The 19545-nt window shown below is 51.2% G+C and overlaps 1 protein-coding gene across 1 annotated transcript in view; it reads left to right on the top strand.

The window, feature by feature from the left end:
- Positions 1-978: 978 nt before the first annotated feature.
- The window catches only part of UROC1 (urocanate hydratase 1), a 32843-nt gene continuing 14276 nt past the window's right edge, over positions 979-19545 (top strand). Inside the window, exons 1-15 of the mRNA XM_081149940.1 lie at positions 979-1146; positions 6605-6735; positions 7753-7846; positions 8803-8862; positions 9205-9333; positions 9471-9532; positions 11209-11275; positions 11364-11507; positions 12575-12663; positions 14530-14592; positions 14960-15139; positions 15440-15537; positions 16247-16319; positions 17788-17909; positions 18504-18574. Coding sequence (XP_081006066.1) covers positions 1021-1146; positions 6605-6735; positions 7753-7846; positions 8803-8862; positions 9205-9333; positions 9471-9532; positions 11209-11275; positions 11364-11507; positions 12575-12663; positions 14530-14592; positions 14960-15139; positions 15440-15537; positions 16247-16319; positions 17788-17909; positions 18504-18574 — 1509 coding nt within the window. The 5' untranslated portion in view covers positions 979-1020. The remainder of the gene's footprint in view (positions 1147-6604; positions 6736-7752; positions 7847-8802; positions 8863-9204; positions 9334-9470; positions 9533-11208; positions 11276-11363; positions 11508-12574; positions 12664-14529; positions 14593-14959; positions 15140-15439; positions 15538-16246; positions 16320-17787; positions 17910-18503; positions 18575-19545) is intronic.

The following is a 19545-nucleotide window of genomic DNA, read 5'->3' as shown; positions in this document are numbered from 1 at the left end:
GGGCAAGTCCTAGCACCTCTCCAGACCTCAGTTTCCACATCCATAAAACGGGACAGTGAAACCCACAGGCCATGAGAGTGAGAAGTGAACTGGCTCACAGGGTGTGCTCAGAAGAGCTGTTCTCACCTTTTCAGTGCAGGCTGTGTGCCCGGTGCTTACATAACCGTTTGTGACCCCTGCAGCCTGAGTGGTTAATTACCACCCACTTGCGTAGATTGGGACAAGTCCCAAGGCCACAGGGCTGGTCAGGAGCTGAGCTGGGTTCACACTAAGATGTGCTGCTTCCCTGGACCACCAGGATTCGACTGCAGTCACTTCCTGCTGCTTGAGTGAGACGGGCCTCAGTTTCCCATCCATAGTACAGGGCTAAGGAGGAGCACTTTCTCCCAGAGTTATTAATGGGATTGGGGAGGAGGGCCATTTCCAGGCAGGCCTTTCACACGGAGCTTTGAGAATGGGTGACACAGCCTGCACTGGAATGGAAGCCGAGGCGGGTACCCCTGATGGTGGGTGTGCTCCTGCCAGGTTTGTCATCCCCTCCCCCTCCCCCCCACACAGGTTGCAGGGAGAAGGGGTGTTAGGGGCACTGCCTGCTTTCTACACAGATCCCTCATTCTGAGCCAGGTTCATTATCATATGGCTTCCCATCATCAAGACACAAACCTCAACATCGCCTCTCTGGTGTGACTCCCATTGGAGCCCCACCAGCCCCCGAAGTCATATCCTAAAATCATAACCCACTCAAGCTCCACTAACACTACAGATGAACCCCCACCTAGCCGTCTCCCCTATACAAAGCCTGCCTCTTCCTAGAACACTGCCACTCCCCCCTCGAGTCAGCCTAGGGGACAGTGACTCTATGACCTACCTACATATGGCTCCTGCAGGCCCTGGGCCCAATGAGGGGTTGGAGGAGGTGGCGCTGGGGCGGAGGTTCCCTCCCAGCTGGACCTTGATTGCCCAATCTCTCCCTGGCCTCTCCACAGAGCCAGGCGGCCTCCACCTCAGTCTCAGCCAGACATGTCTAGCCTCCAGGAGCTGTGCTCTGGCCTGCCCCTGCGGCCCCTCCCAGAGAACCAGGGACGTTGGGCTGGGGTGCCCCATGCCCCAGTCAGGACCCCTGGCCTCAGCCCTGCAGAGGAGAAGGTAAGAAGTTGAGCCCCATCTCTGCTCGGACCCTTTGCCCTCTGGATGCTTCTGGGAGGGTATCCTTTTCTTACTCTCTCTGTAGAAGCTGAGGCCTGGGCTCTGCAGGAGCTCCCAGTGAGGGTGACAGTGGGGTGGGGGACCAGATTCCATAACACCCCATATCCCTCATTCTCTACCCAATGACCACCCTTGGGCACGGGATTATGCTCCCCATTTACAAGGACCCTGAGGCTCACAGTCACCCAGCCAGTAAGCGGTGGTGCTGTGGCTGCCTCCAGTCCAGGGAGGACTGGGGCCCGTGTGAAGTGCCCCAAACGCACAGCACCTGAATATGTGCCTTCCTGACCCAGACATGCACATACCTTTCAAGTTCTACTCTGCAGTGGGTCAGCTCTTGTTTTTGTTTATGGGGGGACACCCTCCCCCCAAATCTTCAGATGAGTTTTCAGCTTCCTGGCTAGAACCCTAGTGAGGGCACGCAGTAGTGGGGGGATGATTGGGGGGTAGTGTGAGAGCTAGCTGGGAGGCCAGGCACCCCTACTGGATCTCCCACAGTCCCTCCACCCAGCACCTCAGGCAAGTCACTGAGTGTCTAGGAACCCGCTTGTCTCCTCTGTAAGTCGGAGATGAAAATGATCACACCACAGGGTAGCAGAGGAGACCAGACAAAGTAAAGTACACCGGTTGTTATATCTATAGTTTTCTTCTATGTTTTCTTTACTCAAAATTACTCAAAGAATTTTAGGAACAGTGAGGGGCAAGTAGAAAATATTAAACACAAAGATTAAGAGAGGAATCCCACCGCCCCACCTTGGATAAAGACTGCTATCCTTGGGGGTCTGCTCCCTACACTTTCTGCCAAGTACCTCCCACAAAGGGGGAAACTGGGTGCTGGGGGTGCTGGGGACTGGGCGCTGTGTGCCTGGCTGGGAAGAGCAGGTGTTAGGGAAGGGTGGGGGTGGGGAGCTCTGCCCCATCCCCACCCCACCCCCATTTGTCATACTGTGGCCCAGCTCAGCTGTGTCAAAGCAAAGGGTCATGTTTTTCTCCCACTCTGTCACCTCCCTGCTGGCTGTCAATGCCTTCACCTTTGACCAAGAGGGCCGGAAGGGCTCCACCACCTGCACATCTCAGGTGACACCCTATGGTTATATGCTGGTCATCAGCCGCCATGCTCTCTTTTGTTGAGAGGAGAGCACCTGGGAGCTAAGGAACAGGGGCTACCTCAGCTTTGCCAGTGTTTGCTGTCGTTTGTTTGAAGGTCCAGAAGCCCTTGGAGTAGGGAGACTGACTGGTCTGGGGAATTCGAGCTGTTGAAGAGGCTGAATTTCCTGTCTGGGTGCCAGGGTTAGCCAGCCTTCAGCTGGTGCCTGTGAAGGAATAAGAAATATGTGTGTATTTATCTCTGCCCTCCCCTCAGCTAATATATGGTTTTAGATCCCAGTTTCTGACACAGAGCTCCTAAATCAGTTGGAATTTCCTAGGTGATAGGAGCTGGGAGCGTCTTTTGTTCTAAGGAGGCCACTCTAGGTGTACATATAAGGTGGTGTAGGCCCTTAAAAATATAAGTGGAAGCATTATATACGTGTTAGGGTTTTGGGGGTTTTTTTGAGATTGTTTGTTATTGGTTATTTAAAGTCCCCATTCTTTGAACTGTTTCATAATATTTCATTTGGAACTCAAATGTGTTCACTCTTTGCTCGTCTTTAAGCAGAACTCTCTGTTTAAATACAGAGTATGCTCTGAGTATAACATTCTAGCCACTGTATTCTCAGCATGAGCACAGGACAATTTCTACAGTACAGAGGAAAATTTAGTCATATACTGTGACCAGTTCCTTTATTTGAAATGTCTTCAGCATCTTCCCATTTGTAATTTTTCTTACTGACCTTTCCCCCCAGTTCTTCCCTACCTGAAGGGGCTCTTCTGGGAATCAGATACCAGTTCTGAAGACCTCACACACGTATCTGAGTTCCCATCACTGATACACTATCTTGAGCTTCTTGAGTGTGGGGCTCTGTTTGGCTCATTTCTGGATTTGCAGTGACAGAAGTTGTTTATTGAGTGCGTGGACAAGAGTATATGCTAAGTACCCAAACCAACATCCTACAAGAGTTCAGCAGGCAGGAGAAATACAGTAGGGCCTCTTGGAGGAGGTGGTCTTGGCAACATAGGCAAGGATAGACTGGAAAATCTGAGGAGGCCATTTGGAGACAAAGGGAGGCAGTGAATGAAGATGCAGAGACTGGCCTTATTAGAGTATTTAGGGGTAGAGGAGGCCCCATGTAAGCCTGAACTGGATGCAAAGCTTAGAGATCCAAGCCCAACCTGATTAGAGAGGACCCTGAATGCCAAGAATAGCGCTGTTTTTCTCAGATGGGGAGTAATGGGGAGCCCATGAAGGTTTCTAAGTGGGGAAATGATCTGCTGCTTAGCAATACTCTTCCAGAGAGTATAGAGGTTTCTATAAAGTTCCTAGAAGGGGTAAGGTGGGCTGGAGGAAACTATTGGCCACATGGAGGGCCATGAGTATGAGAAATGATCATTTTGATAGCTGGGACTCACATGGTGCATATGTGTGCCAGACACTGTCCTATCGTGTCAGTTCAGCCTTATAAGGTGTATTTCGCAGAGAGGGATCAGAAGCTCAGAAAGGTGATTCATGCATATGCTGTGTAGCAGACGCTCTGGTGCAGCCTGAGGCTTGGAGAGGAGCCCAGGCCTGTTACAGGACCTTGGACAACTCATACAACCTTTCTGAACAGCATTTTTTCATCTTAATGCAGAGAACTGCACCCCATCAGAAACTTGGAGTGTTGAATCCAGGCCAGCAAACAGAGCTGCTGGTTTTTAAAATTCTTCACTCAAGAAATAATGATCACATGCTTCTTATGGAACTCTAGACATAAGGGATAAAGTTATTGAACAAAAATGGAATAGAAGACAACTTTCCTAAACTAAGTACAAACATGAAATTGCAAATAAAAAGACAAAGATTATCCTTGAAAGAAAAAAAAAAATTGATATAGAATAGTTGACACGAAGACATGTCTAAGCTAAATTATGGACTAATGAAAATTCAATGGTGATACGATGGAAATCTTATACAAGAGAAAAATAGGCAAATAACTTCTGTGCTGCATTTAGGATTCGGGAAATTGCCAGAATCCTCTTTATGTTCACGGCACACATGCATGAAGACTTCATTTTAGAACAGATGGAATTTCGTACAGTCTTTAAATACATTTCATGGAATGGCTGTGTCATTTCTATTGACTGACACAATTTAAAAGTCGTTAATTTTGACAGGAGCCTTTGTTGTGTTTCTGGGTTACGTGATGATCTGAAAATGTTGCAAAAGCATCTGACACAGTCAAACTGGGCCTTCTTTACCCAGCGTCTGGGCACATATCAAGTTCAGCCCCAGTAAGGAAGCCTGCATCTCTGTGAGGACGGTCAGGACGGTGGCTTCAGAGTGCAGCTGCCACCTCTCAGCAGGTTGTGAGATCAGTTAAGGGGTCGCAATCAGTATTGATTAGAAGCTAGAATAGGATAGAACATTGTAGGACCCTGGTAGTAAGGTTAAGTCTTGCGTGGAGTCTGTGTGCATGGTGTGTGTGTGTGTGTGTGTGTGTACTTTTGAGCCACTGTCCTGACTTCTCACAGCGTAACTTAGCCACACCTGCTCCTGACCTTTGTGTCCAAGGAGTGTACATACATCCCCTTTGTGTCTGCTGCTTTCACTTATCCCGGCTGCTCCATGTTCCTGTGGATCGTTCATCCTTCTTGCTGTCTGGTTGTGGTTCCCAAAGTGGGGTCCCCAGACCGGCAGCAGCAGCATCTGGGCATTTGTCAGAAATGCAAACAGAGACGTTGGAGGTGGGCCCAGCACTCTGAGTAACTCGGGCCTGCTGGCCTAGAGAGACTCCTGTGGGGGGCGCATTCTTAGTCACTGTTCTTAAGATCTGATCAAGGTGTTTTTTTCCAAGAAAGAAGGGAATATATGGTTTTATTCCATGTGAAAATTAAATGAGGGGATGCTCTGCAAACCCATTCAAGATTCCAAAACTCCCAAAACTGGCATTTTCTCCCTCGCCTGCTCTTGCCCTCGGCTCCCTCCCTCTCCTTTTCACCCTCTCACCCCACCTGCCCCTAATGCTCCAGGGCAGCCTGTGATTCACTCCCCAGGGCGCACTGGACGTGCTGTCCTTCCTTTCCTAAGCCTCTGCCCTTGGCCTCCAGGGCATCTGTGCTCCTGGCTGGGTTCCCAGCTCCCGGTCTTCCTGGCTGGTACTTCTGCCCCTGCTCAAATGCTGGTGTCCTCAGGGCCCAGTTCTAGGCCTTTGTTTCTTCGTCTGTCACCTCTGCCTTCCAGGATCAAAGCCGCCTGTCTTCTCCAAGTCCATACCACCTCTCCCCTCAGTAGACATGCGCTGAATGAATGTGTAAATAAATTTACCACATCCAGCTCCTCAGCTCCCCTCACCCCCAAAGTGGTTTGTTCTCCATGGTCATTGGATGAATAAATGGCCTCAATGTCCAGGTTGTCACCCTAGTGACCTTCCCCACTTTGCCTGCGTCCACCCTCATCCTCCAGTGTGGGTGTTACAGGGAAGAGAGCTATGAAATGGATCTGCCAAGGACTCTGGCCCTCTTCGAGCTCAGCAAGACAGATTACAAACAAGGAAGGAAACAACCAAATCACACTGTCTGACAGTGAAAAGCTCCAGAAGGCTAAGAGTCTAGAAGGTGATGTCAGGCAGGCCTCTGAGGAGGTGGCATCTGGGCTGAAACCAGAATGAAGGGAGGGGCCCTCCAAGAGAAGGCAGAGTGGCAAAGGGGGGGTAGAAGGAGGGTAAGTGCAAAGGCCCTGAGGCAGGACCAAGAACATCAGGGATATTCCTGATGGAGAAGAGTGACAGGTTTGGTGGGAGCATGGGAGTTTGGGCTGCTTTCCCTAGTTGGATAAGGAGCCCTTAGAAGGTCTCTCCTGTCTCTGGCTTTAGGCTCTGTCCTGGGCCTCCCTGGATCTGGCAGGATCTCAGTCTCAGAGCTGCAGGTGTAGCCTGAGGCTACTTGCCAAGCTGCACTGGTGGAGAGTGTTTCTCTGCACTTGTACGAGGGGCCTGTGGGCTCCTGGCAGGTCTATTCTCACCCCCCTTGGTTCTGCATCTTCCGCTGCAGCCACAAGCCTCAGGGCAGGTCCCTGTCTGGTCCTTGCATGGAATTAAGCAGCCTGGTCTCATGAGCAAGACTCTTCTTGGGAAGGCTTCATGTAGGAGGTGACATTATAAATAGGCCAAGGGTGACAACTAGGCAGTCTCTGGGTAGGACCATAGTTTTCTGAGTGGAGCAGGGGCAAATCCAAGTGGGGAATGATGGTTCATCGTGGAAGCCTCGACATTCTTGGCCTGGAGCCCCTGCCCCTGCTGCTCTCACCACTCTCCTCTCCCAGCTGGCCCTGAGGAATGCCCTGCGCTACTTCCCCCTGGACGTCCAGAAGCTGCTGGCCCCTGAGTTTGCCCAGGAGCTGCGACTGTATGGGCACATCTATATGTACCGGTTCTGCCCCCGCATTGAAATGAAGTGAGTACTGTCGGGTGAAAGGGAAGGACCTAGGAGGGATCATGCTGGAGGTCAGGAGCCCCAGCGTCAGTAGGGAAGGGGAAATTGAGGCTGTCCACACTAGGTGGCCCAGGGATGTGGTGTGCTGAGTTGATGCACTTTGCACACAGAGAGGGGGTGGCAGTTTTGTCATCTGTGGGGTCTGCAGCCTAGAGGTGGCTGAAGCCCCCAAGACTGGCCAGAAGATGGGTCCTTTTGGTCCACTGTCCTGGGCAGTCAGTCCTGTGCAATTCTGGAGCCAAGCTATATACAAAATTCCCTTTTAAACCCCATGTTTTGTGGTCTTGCCAGAGGGCAAGGAGAGGCTTAGAAGGTGGCTCTGCCAGTGTCTTCAGATGGCTCAGGCTTCCCATCAGGGCTCTCAAGCTGAATTGTCCATGGCACAGGAGGCATTGTGAAACTACGGGGGGCTGGGCCTCACCCCGCATTGCACAGCCAGCAGTTCTGGGGTGAGGCGGGAGGATCTGCCTATCACAGTTCCCTGCCCAGGTATCACACTGAGCATTCTTGCTCTTGGATATACCAAAAGTCTAGACTTGTCTGGGACCACCCCAGGGAATGGCATGAACCCCATAAAGCAGGAAGCACATCTCTTCATTCCTGTTGTGGCCTGCTGCCTGGCACCTGCTCTAGAATGGGTGGCCAGGAGCACAGGTGGTGTGAAGGAAAGAAGGAAAGAATCAACTGTGCCCAGAGTAGAGGCTTCTGGAAAGCAGACATCAGCTTTGCTTCAAAGTTAGCGTTCTCCCAGTTGGAGCCTGCAGAGAAGGGAGGAAGGGTGGCCCAGGGTGGGATGGGGGCCAAATTCCCCATACCTGGCAGAGTGGGGCGTGCAAAGCACGAGGTGAGCACCAGAGCCGGTTGGCCTTGGTTCCTGCTGGGCGCTCCCAGGCAACTTCTGCAGCAGGACGTGGGGTCTCACTGTCCACACCTGGTGCCCTCCCACGGCCACGCCTAGCAGCTGGACTCCCCTTGCAGGGCCTACCCTCTGCAGCAGTACCCCTGCCGGACGAAAGCTGCAGCAGCTGTCATGCACATGATCATGAACAACCTGGACCCCGCCGTGGCCCAGGTAACGCCAGGGCAACCGGAGCAGGGGCGGCACTGTCCCAGGGAACTGTAACGTGAGACACGTGTGTAACGCATCGAAGCTTTTTATCTAGAAATAGTGAGAGATTTCCAGGAAGTTGTAAAAATAGTGCAGAGAGGACCACGTACCCTTCTCCCTGAGGCCCCCGCCCCCAGTGGCTCATTCTGTAACTAGAGCACAGCACCAACACTAGGACACCAACGTTGGTATAGTAGAAATGTGTAACTTTAAGGTTTGTGACAGCCACATGAAAAAGTAAAAAGAAACAGATTTAATACTATATTTTGTTTATCCTGATATACCTGAAATATTATCATTTTACATGTACTCAGCAAAAAAAATTATTGAGATATTTGACATTTTTTTCCTATTAAGTCTTTGAAATCAGGAGTGTGTTTTACACTGACTAGAGCATGTCAGACAAGCCACGATTCAAGTGCTCTCTAGCCACCTGTGGATGGGACAGCGCAGGTCTGGCCACGTGTGCCTGTCATGGGCCTCCTGGATCACCAGTCTGTGCATCATATCCCATATTTGAGAAAGGATAGCCTTCGCAGGGTGAATCTCGAAGTATTATACTTGAGGGTGATATGGTCCCAGAATTTGACCACCCTGCCTAGTGGTGAGAGCTTCCTCAGCACTGGCCCTGGCCCCAAAACTGGATCACAGGTGGACTCCTGACATTGACCCCAGGATAAGTTCCCAAAGTGACTCCAGACCCAGCTCTGTTCCTCACCCCAAGCTGTTACCCCAGCCACAGGTGGACAGATGTTCCTGCAGAGGCTGCTATCCCTGGGCTTTACCCCTTTGGCTTCTCCCCTTGCCCCCACCACTCCTTCTTAATGGGCCATCGACCTCCTTGCCCCCTAGAGCCCAGTGCAGGGTGGGGGCCCTCCCTTCCCAGGTCTCCACCTCAGATGACACCATGTCTTCTCCAGTTTCCCCAGGAGCTCGTGACCTACGGAGGAAACGGACAAGTGTTCAGCAACTGGGCTCAGGTATGCTGGACTATGAGGCCTGGCCCCTATGCCCAGGCTGCCCCCCAACCATTCCTCTGGCTTAGAAGGAAGTTACAAACCCAGGGCTCAGGACTCAGGTCTTCACCTGTCTGCTGCCTGAGATCACAGCACTGGAGACACTTGGGGATATTGAAGGTCCTAAGGGTAGGAGTGGCGTTATTGGAGGCACCAGGAGCCACTAGAGTGTAACAGAGGCCTGGAAGGCTGGGGCACTTGGCAGACTGCTGAGGCCTGGGGAGCTATCAGAGGCTGGATGGTGGCTTGGGGTCCACTGTGGGACCTCCACTTACAGAGCCCTCCATGCTGTGCTCTCTCCTGCAGTTCTGGCTGACGATGTCCTACTTGTCACAGATGACAGAGGAGCAGACCCTGGTCATGTACAGTGGGCACCCACTGGGCCTCTTCCCAAGCAGCCCTGGAGCCCCAAGGCTGGTTATCACCAATGGGATGGTGGGTCCCGGGACAGCCGGGCATGGTGCCAGCCTGGGAGCAGCAGAGAGGGCCAGGAGTCTCTGATACCCGCTTAGCTATCGCTTCCAAGGGAGCTGCGCTGCCCCTAGCCCTGGCCTCCCACCCCTCTTTTCCAGGTCATTCCCAACTACTCTTCCAGAGAGGAGTATGAGAAGCTCTTTGCCATAGGGGTTACAATGTAAGTCTCTAGTTCAGTTTATATCATATCACTCCAGTAAATATCATATATTTCCACTTTTATTATAAAGCAGTGTAGCAATATTAAATACAATTTTGAGAAATACAGTCACAGCACTGTAGCAATTTCATATTTACATATTTCCAGTAATTTTTATGAATATGCCTACAGTTTTTATATACTTATAAGCAAGTGAACATACAATTTGAATCCTGCTTTTTTTCCAACATTTTATTATGAAAGATTTCAACTATACAGAAAATTGGAAGAATTAACTGTAAACACAAAAAATTCTGTGACTAATGTACTACTAAACTCACTTTATCCTGTGTCTGTCTGTCTGTCCCTCCATCCATCTGTCCAATTGGGTTTTGATGCATTTCATAGTAAGCTGGAATTCAATATTTGTTTGTATTTTTTTTTCTTTTGAAGTGAAATTTACACGTCATGAAATACGCACATCTTACATATATCGTTCGATGAGTTTTAACAAATGCATGCATCTGAGCAGCTCAAGACCCACCAAGATGCAGAATACTACCATTTCATTTGTTAGAAACTTTTCCCTCAGGCGTTATAAAAGGAGCTACAGTGTAAAGGAAATCCCTCTGCTGCCCTGGACTTCCCAGTTTACAGTGTCCCCTGTGTCCTTTAAAACATTTCCTATACTGTGGCTACAAATTTAGATAATTAGACCATTATGACACCTCCACACTTGCCTTCTCCCTTTGACAATATAGTTCTTTCTCTTCTGTGCAGCGTTCCATTGTGTGCATGTGCTGCAGTTCATTTCTTTTTCCTCCTGTTGATGGGCATTTCAGCTATTTCTGGGTTTGGCCACTGCAAACCAAGTTGCTATGAACAATAGTGTGCATGTCTTTTCATGGGCATAAGCATGGAAAGTGGAAGTGCTGGGTCATGTTCAACTTTGGTCAAATGGCTAAGTAGTCCCCAGTGTGATTTTACCAATAATATTGCAGTTTATAAAAGGTCTGAGAGGCCAGAGGGGAGCAGAAATGGGGGACCGTAACGTTTTCTAAAATGTTTTCTTTCGTATTTTTAAGGAGAATGTACTAATGCATTTTGAAGTAATTAAAAAATAAATGTTAGGTGTTCTCCCTCACGCTATGCCTCCGCCTCCCCCTGCCCCTCCTCTTCCTCCCAGGCTCTTTACCATTACCTTTCTCACTCCCAAGCTCCAAGGGCCCTTGCTTTGCCTCTATAACTTGTTTCCATTTCTTCTACTTTCCTAAGCCCATTACTTCTGATACCTCTGTGATTTTTTAAATAAATGTTCTCCTATAAAAAACAACAACAAAAAAATCCTTGGCTGGTGTTGCTCAGTGGTTAAAGCATTGGCCTGAGCACTGAAGGGTCGCAGGTTTGATTCCTAGTCAAGGGCACGTACCTGGGTTGCAGGTGACCCCTGGCCCTTGTCTGGGGTCCGTGCAGGTGACAATCAATCAATGTGTCTCTCACATTGATGTTTCTCTCTCTCTCTCTCCCCTTCCCTCCCTTCCACTCTCTCTTAAAAAATCAATGAAAAAAATATCCTTGGGTGAGATAAACAAAAATAAAAAAAAATAATAAATAAATAAATAGAAATAAATTTTAAACCATCAAAAGTGGGTGGCTGGCGCTGGGCTCATTCCCCTGCTTGCCTTTTCTGTGGTCAGGTATGGCCAGATGACAGCAGGCAGTTATTGCTACATCGGTCCCCAGGGAATCGTTCACGGCACAGTGGTGAGAGACGGGGTCATGCCTGGTATCGGGGGATGGGAGGTGCACACGCTGGGAGTGGACAGTGAGCTTCGGACTCCTCTCCCTGCAGCTCACTGTACTGAATGCTGGGCGTCGGTACCTGGGCGTCGAGGACCTGGCTGGGAAAGTCTTCGTCACCTCTGGATTGGGCGGAATGAGTGGCGCTCAGGCCAAAGCCGCAGTCATCGTGGGGTGCATTGGTGTGATAGCAGAGGTGAGCACGCCAGGAATGCTGAGGCCCCGTCCTTGCCCCCCCTTCCCTTCTCATTGCAGAGCCACTCACACTCACACCCCTCTTTTCTCTCACCCCCTCCACAAACCTCCAAGAGTGAGTTCCCAGGGCAGTACACACCTCCTGCCTTCAAAGAGCCCATCATTTTCCATGGCCGGTGCCTGTTGATGCTGTCCCATGAATCTGACCTGTGGGCACCGCTTCCCTTACCCCACTGAATCCTAGAATATAGTGGGGAGTTAATAAATGCTTGTGAATAAATGAACATGGACTCCCCCAACTCAGACAGGTCACAGTCAGGTGGGGGAAGCAGACGAGTTGCCATCAGTAGAGGGGAGTGCCACCGCTTTTTCTCAGTGGCTGTCACAGCTTTCTTTGGTAGTGCCATGGACAGGAAGGCAAGCAGGAAGAGGAGGTGAGTGGTGATATGTACCAGTGTGATCTGCACTTAGTTGATACTAAACCTGTGACATACGTAGCCCATTTGGCTGCAGTACCAGAAAACCGAGCTACAGCAGCTCACATAAATAGGGTTTTATTTTTCTCATGTAACCAACAGTGTTGGCATTGGCTCAGCAGCTCAGGGCCAATATCTCTAGATTCTCTTAGGCTTTTGTTGTGGGTACAAAATGATTGCCACAGCCACAGCCATGCCTTCTATATTCAAGGCAGGAAGAAGGGAGAAGGGGAAGTACCAGCTATGGCTGACTCTATTTTAGCAAAAAAGATGTCTCCAAACTCTGGTCAGTGTTGGATCAAATGGATGTTTTATCTGCAAGGAAGTTGGAGACAGTGGAAAGGATATTTGTGATTAGTTTGGACATGGCTCATCTCCCAGGGCTCAGCACAGTGTCACCCTAAACATGATCTAAGTTCTGTTGATAAAGAGGACAGGAAGGAGAATGAATATTGGAAAGCATCTCATAGTGTTTGCCCTGAGACTGTTATAAAAATGGGTGATCTACATGGAAGGATAACACCTACCTAGAGAAGGGTGACACACCCTAGGATGATTTGTGACTAGGTGGCTTTGTGTTTCATGGTCACAGGTGGATAAAGCAGCCCTTATGAAACGCCACCAGCAAGGTTGGCTGATGGAAGTGACCGACAGCTTGGACCAGTGCATTGGAAGACTCAGGTACAACTCCTGACAAGTGAGCATTAAAAGTGGGAAGGGGCCCAGAGGCTGGGTTGGTCCGCCTGACATCTGGCCACAGGTGGCCACCACACCAAGTGACCACTCAGAGGCGGTATAGTGGGGTCTTCTAAATTCTGTTTCTCACTGGTCGTTATTGCTGGTGTGTAGGAAACCCCTGGGTTTGCGTACTTTGGTGGCCTGACAGCTGGTTCTAACAGATTTTCAATCATCCTCTTGCTTTTCTCCAATAGTCAGCCACAGTTTTGCAAAGAACGTGTCTGTTTCTCACTGTTGTGACCTCAGTGCTTAGCCCAGAGCCTGGCACATAGTAGATGCTCATTGAACTTATTGGGGCAACATGAACCTTTGAAAGATGGAGCTTTCCCCTCAGTGTGACTCCATCAGATGCAATATTCAATCTCCCTCCCCATTTATGCTGTGATTGCCTATGTGGAGCCGGATGGGGGGGGGCAGCATTTCTTAGTGGAAATGGGGGAGAAGACTACCTTGGGTCTGCTGATCAGATGCCATTTTGAAAGCATCCTCTCAACTGATTTACTTTGTGGAACTGAGCTTGTATGGGGAAGATGCATCTGTGCTGTGGCTCTCCACCCTGGCTATACTGTTCTCATCAAATGGAGCTTGAATGAAAATGTTCAAGTACACACAGAATTTGAGAAATATTCCCAAGATGGGATACTGTTTGGCATATATCTTTCTAAAATATTAGTTTGACCACATTGCACCCCTGTGTAAAACTCTCAGATAACTAACTCTCCATTAATTATACGAAAAATTCCAAACTCCTACTGTACCACTGAAGGCTCTTGCCTGATTTGGCTCCTATCCCTGTTAATGCTGGTTAGCATCTTGAACACACACACACACACACACACACACACACACACACTTGGAGACTTACACACACGCTCACACACACTTCCAACCACTCTGATACTCTTGTCGTCTCTAAACATTCTGCCACTCTGGTATTCTGCCTTCTCCCTCTTGTCACTCACACAAAGTTTGGGCCAGCTTAAATCCTTAATTCCTACTGCCACACACACAATAATTTCACATCAGTTTAACAAACTGCCTTAAGCAGTCTGTTTGGTCACATTTCTGCTCCCTGAGCTGCAGAAGACACAGATGGGAATGGAGTGATGGGGCTCATGGTGCCCATTCTGGCCCTTAGGCTGAGGTGCAGTCCTCCTTCTCCAGTGTCCCTTACTGCTCTGGGGCCATGTGCCCTTTTCCTGCTTTGTGATCCTTGTGCACCTGGGAGAGAGGAGCATGTCTGGCTTCCGCTGGCATCTCTCTGCCAAGCAAGGCCTTCAGGTGATCTGCATCTTTGAATGGGTGCCCCACTGCCCCACTGCCCCACTTATTGTTGCTTTTTGATACCTCTCATATCTGTGAGAGCTTTTATGTATTCAAATCTTCTGTTCCCCAAAATATACTTTCATTTTTTTTGTACTTTTTTTTTTTCCAAGTAATGTTTGGAATCAACTTTACTGACTTTTATTATCTGACGATCACCCTGAATGAATTCTAGAAAGGTCTTTATTAGAGTTCTAACAGCGATGGCCCTAATTCTAAGTATTGCCTCAGGAAGGGCTATCACTATTATCACCTCAGTTCTCCTCTGTGGGGTTCTCAAGTCTGCTGTTTCCCTTATGGTCTGGGTCCTCAAAGTACACACCTCATAGGTTCCTGTGTCTCAGGCCCTACTCTTGCACATAATACTTTTGGTGGCCTCTTGAGTCTTCTGCATTCTAGCCATCTAGGTGGCCACTGTGTGTTGGTGGGGTGGACAGCTTTGGGCAGATGTGATAGGTCCATCTGCTCTGTTCTTGTGCCCTCTAGGGAAGCAAGGAAAAAAAAGGAGGTGCTCAGCCTTGGTTACCATGGCAATGTGGTGGATCTTTGGTAAGTGCAGGCATGGGAGTCAGCAGCCTTGGGGACCCCAGGTGAACCTCTCCCTTCAACCAAGGTCCTAACAGTGACCAGGTACTCCCGGAACACAAAGCTTCAAGTGCTGGTTTGAGGCTCTGCTTGCAGCACTTAAGACCTGGATCGTGGCCTGAGCTCACAGCGGCCTTTCTGCGGTGTTCTTTGGGGGTAGAGGGGTTAGGGCAGATGTAGGATTAGCCTCAGTCCCTGACTGCTAGATGTGTGGGCTGGAAAACGTGCTATAGTTTCCTCCTGGCTGAGCCCTAAACTCAGGTCCCAGATGCTGCCTGCCCCTGACCTGGGCAGGTGCTTCTCTACACTGACTATCCGACATCTTCTCTAGGGAGCGCCTGGTCCACGAATTGGACAAGACAGGGGAGCTCTTGGTGGACCTGGGGTCAGACCAGACATCCTGCCACAACCCATTCAATGGTGGCTATTATCCTGTGCAGCTTGGTTTTGCAGAGGCCCAGAGCCTCATGGCTTCTGATCCTGGAAAATTCAAGGGCCTGGTCCAGGAAAGGTGATGCAGATCTCAGGGCTGCTCAGGGTGTGGGGCAGGGGCTGCACACTAGAAGGAGCTTTTGGACTGAGCAGCTGTGGCCTCTGCCTGGTTCTCCAGTGGCCAGCTGTATGGCCTTGGGTAAGACCCTTAACCTCTCTGAGCCTCTGTCTCCTCTTCTGTCAGATTCAGTGGAAGTCAGCAGAGCTGGCTGAGCTTCATGGGGTGAAGCTGGGGGGTGACAGTGATGGGACAGAGATGGCCCATTTTCAGAGTCTCACTGGTAGGCAGAACTGACAGCTGACTATTGGCCTGTTGCAGCTTGAGGAGGCAAGTCTCAGCCATCAACAGGCTGGCCAAGGAGAACTTCTTCTTTTGGGACTATGGCAATGCCTTCCTCTTGGAGGCCCAGAGAGCAGGTGAGAGAAGGGAGGCTTGGTGAGGGGGCCCCATTCTTCCTGGGCTGGTAGTGGGCACACTCCCTTCCCTCCAGCCAGGGGTGACCTCGTGGGCACTGGGGGAGGCAGGGGCCATGGCAAGCAGTTTTCACTGTGCCCCTGCCCTGCCTTCTGGAAGCTGATCCTGCCAGCTGCCCTTGCCCTGCCTTCTGGAAGCTGATCCTGCCAGCTTCACCTCTCTGGCTTCAGTTTCTCCATTTGCCTTAAAAATATAAAGCAGTATAAAGAGAGTGAGTACAATGCTTTGGTATGAGCTCCAGTGCAAAAAACTGCAGCTTAATTTTTTCATAAAGGAAACTCCTTTCTGTAAAACAGGTGATTCATTCATGAATTGTAAAGTTCAGAAGGTACAAAAGATATACAGTTGACGGTCTCCCTCCCAGCCCATCTTTGGCACCAGCTCTCCCCCCAACCCTGGAGTCTTCAGGCTCTGGGGTGCCCGCCTGGACATGCGCGATGCAGACATGGGGCTCCAGATGGTACTGCACTTGCTCTTTTTTTACCTGAAAAGAGACCTGGCAATGCTTCGCTATCAGGACAGAGCCTCTGCAGTCTTTCCCTGGGCTCTGTTTACATTGTCATCTGCATGGTGGTGTATGTCCTCACCTTGGGGTGGGCCTGCCAGCCCTTGGCGCCTCCAGGTGACTCTGTGAGGATGCTCTGTCCATAGGAGCTGATGTGGAGAAGAAAGGTGGCGAAAAGACCGAGTTCCGCTACCCCTCCTATGTCCAGCACATTATGGGGTAAGTGATGAGGCCTCTGCCAGTGTCTGGGTCCTGGACGTTCAGGTCAGAAAAGCCTCTCCTCTGACCACAGCTGAGGCCCCAGAGTGGCTACCACACCGGGTCATGGGTTGCCATCACAGAATGCAGGTGAAGAGAAACTGAAACCGTCAGAGACCTTGCACAGGGCCCCAGTGAGAGGACAAGCATGCTGCAGGGGCCTGGAGCCGAGGTCACTTCCTGGTAAAGCCCCCAACCTTCAGTACCCACCACCCCAGATGCTCTGTGTCCCATGGCCATGGCCAGGGGCCTAAGAGGGTGCTGATGGCTTGATCCATGGAGGGCAAGGCCTGCTGTCCTCTGAAGCCCCTGTGCCTACCTGGCTGTGCAGGGCAGGTCCGGGGGAGCCAGTGGCCCAGGACAAGTAGGGAGGAGTGGGAGGTACCCGGAGGGAGCCCGGCTGAGGGTGGAGGCTTAGAGGCCAAGGCCAGGGGCAACACAGGGACAGGAGAGGGAAGGCCACAGGATGTTTTTGGAAGATTCCTGGCCCTCAGTGTAGCACAATGGGAACAGGGAGGGAGGGAGGCAAGAAGACAGGCATCTCCTTCTCAGGTTCCCTGTGGGTGGGGGCATCTGGGGACTCTCTGGGGAGGGAAGCAGTAGTGTAGCCCATGAGGGGCTGGGTGAGTGGGAACCCAGGGAGGGCCCAGGCTGCTGCCTCTCTGGGGGTGGAGTTCACGCTGGAAGGTCAGATCACCTAAGGCAAATTTGGCCAACTCCCCACATTTACTATTTCTCCTGTTTAGCTTTCCTTGACTGATTGTCAGGTTGTCTATAACAGCAATTTAAGAAATTTCTGCTTGTCTGTGTCCCAGCTCCCTGCTCCTGCAGCTAGAGATGGCGCAGCTCTGAGAGGGCAGACAGAGAGCTGGGGGGGGGGAGAGCACTGAGGGACAAGCCGACTGAGGGTAGGGAAGAGGGTGGAGGAGGGAAAGTAGGAGAGGGAAAGGAAGGGGGCCTCAGGGAGAGGGGTGAAAGGAGAGGGGGGGCCAGAAGGGGGTTCTGAGGGGAATGCAGGTGGAGGAGAGAGGGGGCTGAGGGGAGGGGCTAAGGGGAGGAAGATGGAGTTGGAGGGAGAGGAACCAAGGAGGAGGGAGAAGGAAAGGGGGGGGGGGCTAAAGGGAAAGAGGTAGAGGAGGAGGGGGACTGAGGGGAAAGGGGACTAAAGAATAGAGGGGGGCTGGAGGAGGCAGGGCCTCTGAAACTTCCCCTCCAGTTAGTGATGTAGAGGCTTCCAGTGACAATTCTGGACATTGAAGCCGCTCCCCCACTTTACTACACATGCCCACACACAATGCCCCCAACACCGCCCCCACTCACACACAGCTCTGGAACACACGCCACTCTCCCCTCCCTGGATCCTGGTGCTCCTGGCCCGCCAGTGGGTGCAGCCCGCTTGGGAAGGCGAATTGGCATTTTGTCCCCGCAGGGATATATTCTCCCAGGGATTCGGGCCTTTCCGCTGGGTCTGCACATCAGGGGACCCCCAGGACCTGGCAGTCACAGATCAGCTGGCCACGTCTGTGCTGGAGGAGGCCATTGCTGGCGGAGGTAAGGCTGGAGATGCTGGAGGGTGGGTGGCTCCCCAAGTCCCCCACAGTAAGCCTGCCTGCCTGGCAGTGCAGGGCAGCCCTTCCCCCAACCCCCTCTCCTCATTCCCCGCCTGGCCCTTGTGGGCAGAGGGGCACAGGCTTCCAGTTTGTGCCTATTGGTCAGTGCCTCTGATTCTCTGTAGCCACCTCTGGGCCCCTCTGAGCCTCTGGCCTCCCACAGCTACCAGGCCCACTCTGCTTACTTCCAGTCAGAGTGTCCCATGGAGCTGTGGATTTTCTGCTACAGAGCTTTGGTTCGGCCTTTTCACGTGGAGTGGGGAGGTTGTTTCACCACAGTCCCTTCTTGTGCTTATTGAAGGAATGAATGTATCAGACAGTGGGCTGCACACTTCTGTGCATTAATTTGCATGACTACCAGCATTGCTGCTTCCGAAAATCAGACCGCCCAGTGTGGTGCTGAGGAGGGAGTCTCTCTGACTCAGCTTCTGGGCTCCAGCGATGGGTGAAGAACACGTGCCTGTGCCCAGCAGCCTGTGAGAGGGAGGGTCAGGGCTCCTGGCGCCTGTCACACCCTCCCCTTCTCTCCTTGCAGTGAACCCAGCTGTGAAGCTGCAATATATGGACAACATTCGCTGGATTCGGGAGGCTGCCAAGCACCGGCTGGTGAGGGCTTGACCTGGTGGCGGACCATGGGACTGCCCACCTGGCCAGTAGATGAGCTATCCGAGAGGGTGCCAACACACCCCGTGAGACTGCTTAGGTGGCAAACCCACTAGAGCCAGCAGCTACCTCACCGAGGGGGCTGCTGGACAGAGAAGCTAGAGGACTTTCAAATGGTGGCCTGGGACAGTGACCAGGGTCAGTCAAGTCGCTCTTTTCCCAGTTACTCAAATAGTTCTCTTGAGAGGTGGCCCCTACAGGGCCCAAGAGGTGGGTCTCCTGGCTCAGCCTTTCTGAGCCTCCTGTTTCATCTGTACAGTGGACTACACCTGGCTGTGGTAGTGTGCTTGGGGTGGGCTCTCCTTGGCAGTCAGTGCATGGGGCACTGATCGGTGAGGCACTGATAGGGCTATGGTTGCCTTGGCCTCATTTCTGTGACTGTGACTATGCTCAGGTGAGTGTGAAAACGAATGTGATGTGGGGTGGGGACTGCAGAACCGTTTTTACCATTCCCAAACTAAAACTCTGTGCCCATTGAAGAACAGCTCCCCATTCCTTTCTCCCCAGAGGTGCTGCATCCTGGCGGTTGAGTGTGTAGATGCTCCACCATGCCATCTACCAGCTGAATGACCACGGGCAGGTTGCTCAGCCTCCCTGGGCCCCAGTTTCTTCATCTGTAAAATAGAGCCTACAATGAGGATAATAGCATTTTCCTCATAAAACTCACAAATGAATGCCTGTGTAAAGTCCTGGAGTTGTGTCAAGCACAATAAAAAAGTGCATTAGATAGTGTTAATATTATTACTGGGAGGACTTGAGCAGAGTAATGCTCATAATAGGTGACATCCCTGGAGATGGGTGATTCAGAGTCTCAGAGGCAGAATGCAGGTGGACAAGCCAGAGGGTGGTATGGTTGCTTGGTGGGCTAGATGTGAGCTTGCCTCAGGCCCACAGACTTTAGGGCTATCACGTAC

This window comes from Miniopterus schreibersii, assembly GCF_964146895.1.
Source record: "Miniopterus schreibersii genome assembly, chromosome: 10".
In the NCBI taxonomy this organism is placed as follows: Eukaryota; Metazoa; Chordata; class Mammalia; order Chiroptera; family Miniopteridae; genus Miniopterus; species Miniopterus schreibersii.
Note: the sequence above shows the minus strand (reverse complement) of the source record. Positions and strands in the feature narration are given on the sequence as shown.